The sequence below is a fragment of the Festucalex cinctus genome, chromosome 5 (genome assembly GCF_051991245.1).
Source record: "Festucalex cinctus isolate MCC-2025b chromosome 5, RoL_Fcin_1.0, whole genome shotgun sequence".
Classification (NCBI taxonomy): Eukaryota; Metazoa; Chordata; class Actinopteri; order Syngnathiformes; family Syngnathidae; genus Festucalex; species Festucalex cinctus.
The window spans coordinates 21,228,877-21,238,350 of NC_135415.1; the positions used below are offsets into that span (position 1 = coordinate 21,228,877).

General features: G+C 38.4%; 1 protein-coding gene across 1 annotated transcript in view; it reads right to left on the bottom strand.

The window, feature by feature from the left end:
• Positions 1–9,074, bottom strand: part of commd10 (COMM domain containing 10) — a 42,707-nt gene extending 33,633 nt beyond the window's left edge. The window contains exons 1-5 of the mRNA XM_077522437.1: positions 8,908–9,074; positions 8,291–8,381; positions 7,841–7,951; positions 6,795–6,950; positions 2,976–3,086 (exon numbers count right to left, since the gene is read on the bottom strand). Of these exons, the coding sequence (XP_077378563.1) occupies positions 2,976–3,086; positions 6,795–6,950; positions 7,841–7,951; positions 8,291–8,381; positions 8,908–8,936 (498 nt within the window). The 5' untranslated portion in view covers positions 8,937–9,074. The remainder of the gene's footprint in view (positions 1–2,975; positions 3,087–6,794; positions 6,951–7,840; positions 7,952–8,290; positions 8,382–8,907) is intronic.
• Between the last annotated feature and the right edge of the window lie 400 nt (positions 9,075–9,474).

Genomic DNA, 9,474 nt, shown 5'->3' on the forward strand with positions numbered 1-9,474 from the left:
GAAAAATATATACATGTTTGTAAAATTCGACACACTCTAGCAACCAGGTAGTGGGCGCTAAATGTGTTTGGTTCCTCCAACTTCTCCTAAACGATTCTGTTTCAAGGCACATATAGAGACAGACGCTTGATGGATTTGTTTTGACAAATGGAAAAAAGTCCCCGACAGCCATTGTTAGCGAGGGTTCATATTAAAATTCACTGCTGCCTTTACTTACTGCATCACGTCCACAGGGAAATGCAAAAGAAGACCACGAAAAAAACCTCCACCATATTTTCCTTTCCTTTCCATGCTGTCAGATTTTTTTTTTAAACTGCATGGTGATCCTTCCCTGCGTCTCTATGTGTTTTTCACCAATTCCAGACAACTTGAGGCTTTTTCTGTAAAAGCTGCTTCCACGTCAAAATAACAATTCAAGCATCATTGCAACAGGTGCCATGTGATGACAGATATGCTGCACGTTTTTTGTTTTTTTTTTGCACATTTAGTGCTATCACATGTGAAAAAGCATAAAGTAGCAGCTCATATCCAGCTTTTACTGACAGTGGTTATCGATTACACTAAATTGTATACTTGTACTGTATATGAATTAACACTATTCAAATATTACTACAAGAAACGGTTTTATGATGGCATCACTTAATTAGCATTTCATGAGATAAAAATGTTTTTTCATATACCGAAAGGGAGTCCATTAAATCCTCTCCCGCAAATTCTTTGTGAGACATCTGCAGCTGTACTGCATGTCTTGTACTGTTTAGTCAAGGAAAAGTAAAGCACCTGGCATTTCTGCTCCTCCCTCCCCTCCTCCTCGTTCTCCTCAGGGAGAGCGCTAATGAAGCAAGAGACTGGTCAGATGGCAGAATCTCCAAACTTTCTCCGCACCGAGCAATCGATACCACACAGGCCGACATTATTTTGCTCCCTCTTGTCCTATTTGTCTTCCCTGCGCTGTTTCTTGGTGTTCTCGAACCTCTGCCAGGGTTAAAGCTCCTATTAAAGTACTATTTTATATCCACTTCCTCTTGTTTTGCAGTCTTCACTTTATTGGAGATAGCAGCAGGCTGTTCAATTAGTGTATACCACACAAAACATAGTGAATTTTAAATGGGTCCTCAAGAAAGACTTAAAAAAACAGACAATCTAATGGTTCTTAGTCCCAGCATGCTTAAAAAACTGTGAGATAACAGCGCCCTCTGCAGAAGTACGAAGTAAAATCTTCAGTGTTTTTTTTTTTTTTTTGGGGGGGGGGGGGGGGGGGGGTTCTGTTGTTGATCCCTCTTCTCTTTAAACGAGCAGTTTTTGAGCCCCCAGCTATCTCCGCCCACAAGGGGAGTTGTGTAAGTGGATTTAAATAAATTAATGCTTCCTTTACTAGCCTCAAGTAAACACTGTGAAAAAAAAGGAGCCCTGCTAAATGTAAAATCCTGCTTCTCTCGCATCAACAAAGACTCAGAAAAAAAAAGATATATCCCCCCCCCCATCATACCATCATACGCCTATATGCCCATATTTGAAGAGACCCTACTTAATTCCATGGTTAATCTGAGCTGGCATTCTCTATGGGAAGACAAGGAGGCAAAAAAAACTTGACTAGTGAGCTGAAACAAGATAGTTCTGGGGAACTAAATTGGTTTAGAAAAAGACACTGAATGCCCTAAAGGGACTGCTTTAAAAAAAAAAAAAAAAAAACAGTTACAATGAAATATTACATTTGTGCAAGGCTGAATTTATTTCAGCTACTTGCCCCTACTAATTAAAATGAAACAAAATCTGAAACTTTGGAGGTATTATAGAATACTATATATGTTTATAGATTATTGTTTGGATGGTGTATGATGTGTTAAGACTGAATTAATCATTCTAAATTTTTATACTGGGGGAGGAAATATTTAAAAATAATACTATTGTATATTATGAAAATAAAAATACATTTAGACCTAAAATTTAAATAAAGAAAATAAAAATAGAATAAAAACTAAGGACAGGTACACCCTGTAAATGAGTACCATATTTTCCACACTATAAGGCGCACCGCATTATAAGGCGCACCTTCAATGAATGACATATTTTAAAACTTTTTCCATGTATAAAGCGCTACAGTAGAGGCTGGGGTTACATTATGCATCCATTAGATGGTCCTGCGCTAAAGGGAATGTCAACAAAACAGTCAGATAGGTCAGTCAAACTTTATTAATAGATTACAAACCAGCTGTCTGACAACTCCATTCACTCCCAAAATGAATAAACAGCTATTTTATTATTTTCTCTGAGATAAAGTATTAGCTAGCAATCCAAGATGGCGGGATCTTCTGCCAATTGTGCAGGGTCACCAATAGCGTATTGACAGCAAGACCTGTTGCGGCTCAATATTAATCCATATATAAGGCGCACTGGATTACAAGGCGCATTGTCAGCTTTTGAAAAAATTGGAAGGCTTTTAGGTGCGCCTTATAGTGTGGAAAATACGGTAAATAAATACTCATGGCAGTTTTCTAAACTGCTATAGAGTTAAATAAATAAATAAATATTTTTTTAAACTGTAGCTTGAGTCAGACATTGTATATGAGCAGCACCGTGGACTGTAGTACACGGCCTCACAGTTCTGAACGAGATAAAATTCTATTATTAAAAAGTAGCTCTTCTAATATACTGTGTAGTCACACAATTAAGAATTAGACACTACAGCAAGAATAAATCCCATTAATAGCGCTAAAAGGTAAATATCTATTCCAGTACTATTTGACACACGTAACTGTGGAGGTTTCAGATAACAAGTTCTCTGACCTCTGAACTTTACACACGGTTACTCTGGAACCAGGTGTCTATCTACCTCTGCGTCAAAACAAACACCAGAGGGATTAACATCTATTAGCCAAGTGGGAGGGGCAAATTGGAAAAGCGGGGGGGGGGGGGATAATGGAAAGTGATGGATGATGTAGTCTAATTGTGTGGTACTTGGTGCGCTTTCCCACCTGAGAGTCTTCATTGTGGAGGCCCAGTTGGAGCACAGCACTGGGGGACTTGAGTCTGGCCTGGCTGGACTGGGCCATCTGCAAGTTCAACTGCCAGCTGACAAAATCCAGCTGGAAACACAAAAAATACAGTCAGGACGTACTTGTTTTCATTTTTGGGGAGACACACTTTTTAAAATGTCAGCCGCAACAACAATATGACTCTCTCCCTCTCTATGAATGTTCTGAACTCCTGCTGCCATGCAAATATACTGATAAGACCTCAAGTGGTACTTTAGACCATAAGATAATGGAGATTAATGAATGCATTTAATCAATTAGGAGAATCAGTTTGTCGATTAATATGTCCATCTCTTATCCGCGAAAACCTTTTGGTCTAGGACTGATAGCAGACATCGTAATTCATTAATCTATTCTTCCTTCTTTTTTTTTCTTTTTTTTTTTTAATAGCGCTTGTCCTCATTAGCATCAGGTGAGGTACAGCCTATCACAGCTGGCTTTTAACTGGTCGACCACCAATCACGGGGCACACAAACAAAGAAGCATTCAATTAACTTTGAAAACATTTGCAGCTTTATGAAATCACATTATTATTAGACACTAAACGAACAAACAAACAAACAAATAAACAAATAATTAAACCTATCGATGACCTTTGCGATTAGAAAATTGCATTCTACTACACTACACTGTTGGTTTGAATTTCATTAATTGTTCAATCGTAATTTAGAGTTTTGAATTCATCCAACATGCATGTTTGCCAACATCCGAACCCAGAACCGATGAAGCCGGCGTACAAACCACTAGTTCACCGTGCTGCACTAAATCAGTAACATTTACGGCCATTGTAGTACAATTACGCTTTTAAAGGCTGAGTAATTTTTAAATCCTCACACTTCTTTAACCAACCAGACACTCGTGGCAACAAGCGTAAAATGTTGCTTCTGCTCCGACATAAATTGTAATTCAAGTTGGGGCCTGGTGGGCTAAAACTCAATGTTCCCAATCCCCCTCTCCTCCTCACTCCTCACGCAGCGGTGTGATAGATCCACAGGATTGAGTCGAGGCGCCGTAGTTAAGCAGTTTATGATGCAGTGAGAAGTCCTCATGATAAACTATGTGTGACTTATTGGTTCTGGATGCTTGTGCAGCATCGCGGGACCGGCGCGAGGTGGGAAGGAGCCGCGATTGGCACATTATTCATGCCGGGAACCAGATCCGCATTAGAGTGAGTGATCGCCTGAACTTATATTACTTTCAGTGTTGACATGCTGTATATAGATCCCTAAGTCAATTTCAAAGTAAATGTAATTAATTGAAATGAGAAGAAGGATCTGAATTCCAATACGGTGGGTCATAAATAAATATAAGAAAGGCAATTGCATGGAGAGCAAGGTAATATTTTTAAGCATGTCAGCCGGTGCTGTTTACATCTGCAATATAACCTATACAAAAACGGTGTGAACAATTCTGCATTTTCAAATAAATAACTGTCAGAGAGGAATTTATTTACAATATTAGTATACATCTATTATTGTTGTTGTACTTGTAATAATTTAGAACTTCCCTGCACACCGAGAACTTATTTAATTTGGTCTTTATGCTCAGCAAAATGAAGCGGGTGTGGTAACTGCATAATCTTAGCATGCTAATAATGGGGGCAATGACTTTTAGAATTCATTATTTATATTATATTATCAATTTAAATGTAATGGGGCGGCACGGTGGTTGACTGGTTAGCACGTCCGCCTCCCAGTACTGAGGACTCGGGTTTGAGTCCATACTTCCTGGGTGGAGTTTGCATGTTCACCCCGTGCCCGCATGGGTCTTCTCCGGGTACTCCAGTTCGTCTCTGTGTGCCCTGCGATTGGCTGGCAACCAGTCCAGGGTGTACCCCGCCTACTGCTCATAACCAGCTGGGATAGGCTCCAGCACCCCCGCGACCCTAGTGAGGAGCAAGCGGTTCGGTTCAGGAAATGGATGGATGGAAAATGTCATTTATTTCAACAAATGTTTCCAATTATTTGTACCCGAATTGAAGGGTTTAATATTTTGCATACATTGATTATTAAGTAAAGTGGTGCCTTAATTCGCTCCATAACCATGCTCTTACCTCAAAACACTTATGTCTCAAATTATCTTTCATTTAATTCCAGCCCCACAATGTCATCATTTTGGTGTGCTTGTCTTAACCACCAGGTGGCAGTAAAATGCAGACATCCACAAAGCAGTTTCACAAATGACACTACAGATAGTCAGTCAAATTAGTCACTTTTTGCAGAAGATAAAGAATACATGTCTGAGAGTATGGCTATATTGTCTGTCTGCATGTGTTGCTTAAATGTTTGTGAAAGATTTAAAGCTTAAAGGGTTAGAACTACTGAAATAAGCTAATTTTTAAGCCTCTACGTTGCTTTGCATTGAATGTTAGCATTAAGCGATGTGGTTGTTTTAAATACACATTCTGTAACTTCTTTATTTCATATTTAGTTTGACAGTAAACTGGGAGAGGCAATAATCAAAACATTTAGTCAAAACATGAAAAATGACCGAGCGACAGCTTGTGTCTCGAAAATCAGGACATTGAGAGTGACAATTCTGACAAAGCAAATGGCTATTCGGCAAACAACAACAAACAAAAAAATGACTCAGTACAAGTCAAGTGACTACAGACTTCTGGAAACTCTGAGACTTCCTCCAGAATACGAGATGATCACACTTCTTCATCCAGGGAGGTGCAAATGAATCACTAATAGAAAAATAAAGCCACCACTGGCAGCTAACAAAACATTGGCTCGGTGTAATTTCACAATTGACGGGTGCTCCAGACAGCCAACTATTAGTAGCAGTGTTACAAGCGATTAGGTAAAAGTAAAAAGTCAATTTTCCACAAAATGTTCCCTTTAAGGCTTAATAAACTGCTCTGAGTCATTTAAAATGAGGCAGTGACAAATAAGGGAGATTATACTTGTGTTGTTTTACTCTTTCGCCACTTCAAACTTCCCCCTTAACTCTTCAAAAACCAACAGGTGAGAGTTTTGATGGAAACCTGTGCAAATGTGGTGGTACCACAGACAATTCTCAGAATTGCTTCAAACTCACCCATGAACACCATCCCTACTGTTCCATAAAAACTCACATCTACATGACTTGACCGACCAGACTCTAATCTCAAACTAATCCTTGAGAGGGGTAGCTAACTATTAATGAAAAACAACAACTTCACCAACAAAGTGGGCATTTATGTTAACAAAATCATCTGTCACTTCCATTGTGACTTGACTGGTCCTCAAAATCAGATGAAACAGCGCACAAACTGGCTGTTGAATCAAATCCATCAGGGAGGAAGAAGATGACGTGCGAAAACGCAAGCAGCCGACACGTCTGAATGACAACCACTCCGGCGTAAATGCAGCCTACACTCTGCCACTTTGTTTGCACTTAGATCTTGACTTGCCGACATTGTTTGAAGTGTCAGGGTGGCACAGGAGTGGCTTTTTAAAAAACGCGACAGCTTTCACACGCTGAGAATATTCGCTGTTATTATCAACAGCGTGATGTCTGTAAAGGGCACCCTGATGGGTAATGGGCTAAGTGGATGAAGAGAATACATGAAAATGGATGACGCATAACGCTGTATTTTGTATGTCCGTATCCCCTTTCATCCATTTTCTACAGTGCTTGCCATTAAGATGGAGGGTGAGGTTGAGCCCATCATAGAATATTGTGAAATGAACCCATGTTGACTGCATTGAAGTCAGGCAAGAACACAGTTGTTCTTTTCTCAGGTCAAAATCCGAAAGTTGCTAGAGATCTTACCTTCTTGGGGGCAAAGATATTGCGCTTTAGTCGGTCCACCAGCTCGGGGCCAGAGGTGGACCACGTTTGAGAGAACACTTCGGCCTTGTCGGGGTTCATGCTGATGCCCTGGAGCTGCTGCTGCAGAGAGGATGGCTTCACATTATGGTACACCGCCTAAATGGGAGCCAAAGATGGGTGAGGAGTCACACAGACAGTGCAACAGTGAACCCAAGTGGACATGTGTGAACATTACATGTGCCGCCAAACCATTTGACACTGTTCGAGCCTTTGTCAGTGACTGATATTCATAATTTATTAATGTGGGCAACTTTCCACTTATAAATAATTATAACAAGCGTTGACACTCACATTCAAACCTTAAAAACCTTACATTGCCCCCAGGTGGTCTAGGTGGGCCGACCAGATTAATGAAATGTTTCAAGAACTTGGATTAATTACATTTCTATTTAATTGTCATTAATGTACGCTTAAAAAAAACTACAATATTATTGTGTGTGTTTTTTTTTTGTTTTGTTTTTTTAATCGAAATACACTAGGGATAGACCGATTATCGGCCGGGCCGATTATCGGTGTCGATATTTGACTTGTTGACAAATATCGGCATCGGCCGTTTTACGAATTTGAAGGCCAATAAAGCTGCAATCGAGTTATGTCATTAAATAATTAAAAAAATACATTTAGAAATTAAGTTGAAATTTTGGAAAACTATTTACATTAGAAAACTTTAGAAAAAGCATTTATTTATGCATTTATTTATTTATCTATTTATTTATTTATTTATTTATTTATACACTGGGAAGTCCCGACACTTTTTAATTTATTAAAAATAATAATAAATATTTTTTTTTTAGAAATTATGTTGACATTTTGGAAAACTTTATTTACAGTAGAAAACTTTAGAAAATTATTTATTTATTTATTCACTGCAAACACTGGGAAGTCCCAACACTTTAATTTACGTATCGGTCTATCACTAAAATACACATTCCACCAATTTAATATCACTAAAGTGGTGAGACAGATGTCACATGACCGCCCCTCACCTGCTCAAGAATGAAAGCGGATGTTTCCAGGACTAAGTTGAGAGGCTGTTTGTCCAGCAAAAGGGCCGTTTGAAGTTTTTGCTCCTCCTCTTCGCTAAATGTTCGTTCTCCCTGCAAAGAAAAGCCGAAGACATCAACATCAATGGTCACTCAACCGGTTAAGATAGACCACAATGCATTTTGAGTAGGAAAAGAAAATAGCGCACGTAGGGACATCCACATACACATACACATAGTGGAAGCAGTGCAGCTAAGAGAAACACTACAAAATGACGAGAATAGACTGGTGGGAATAAATTAACAAATTTCATGAAAATAATGTAGGTCAGTGATTGTGATAGTTTAGGCCAAAAAAAATAAGAAGGACACTGCTTCAGTCATTTTCTGCATTAATATTAAAGGTAGTATCAAAACAAAGTCATTCATCTTTTGACATTGAGTTGACCGTACCTTCAGATGAAGCTTTTGGATGATGCGAGAAATCAATCTGGAGAACTTGTTCACGTCTATGGCATTAATGAGAGTCACTGCTTCCTTGATGCTGTTAAGTAAAAGGAAGTAACAAGCATAGATAAACATTGGAGTATTTTGCTGTTTTCTGATCAAAGTCAGTTAAGGCAAAATTATTGGATGTGTGGTGAATATCAAGATTTATTAAGGAAAAATAGCACCTTGTTTGTGTTTAAAACTTCATGAAGATGATCTTATTCAGCCCATGCCAATACTAAAAACTGAGCAATACACTCAATGACAGCAATAAAGTACGTTGCCATGTTCAATTTTGATTCTAATGTGTAAAATTTGTCATACAGCACTCATACTATCTCATTGTGTAAGTGCATCACATTACAACCATTTTAAGTAGCAAAACTAGCAGAACGATACATTTAGGTATCCTGTACGGTCAATGTTATTTTCAAAAACCAAATAGATAAACACTACGTCATGTTAAATTAATTCTGCACTGATCAACACATTTTTATGACAGCGTTTGGGTACAGGTAGCCAATTGGCTAGCTACGACTGAGGTTGCTTAGCAATTCAAATTGTGAAAAACAACAACGAACCTCTGTGTTTCTTTAATAATTGAAGCCATTGCATTTCCAGTAAATGCAAGGATTAGAACCAAGTTTCAAAGCAGTCACAGCATCCTCAATGTGTAGTCAGTTTTTTTTTTTAGCTAGTTCCGGGTGTCACAAGACATTTCTCGAGACTGTCAACACTGCGCAAGGATGCTGCAGAACCCTGAAGTACTTTACGCTCAATAAATGCAATATAAACTAGAGTTATGTTGAGAATTAACGTATATAATTATTTTCTGTAAGTAAAAATAATAATAAACAAATGGATGTAGAAATAACAGCTTCATTTATTCAAAATTATGCAATGCGTAAAATTGCGCAAAATGACTCTCTTCACAGTGACTACGGAAAGCGCAAATGAACAAATATAGCGGACAGCGTTACTGCATTGACGTATGAGTTGAGTTTGTTTTCAAACATATTATATACAGAACTTTTGGACACTCAAAGGCACATCACGGTGGATACATTAACACATTCACAGTGTTTACAGAAATTTACCTAAATTTGATTTTAATTAACTTGTTATCTTGATTTATTGTGCATTTATTT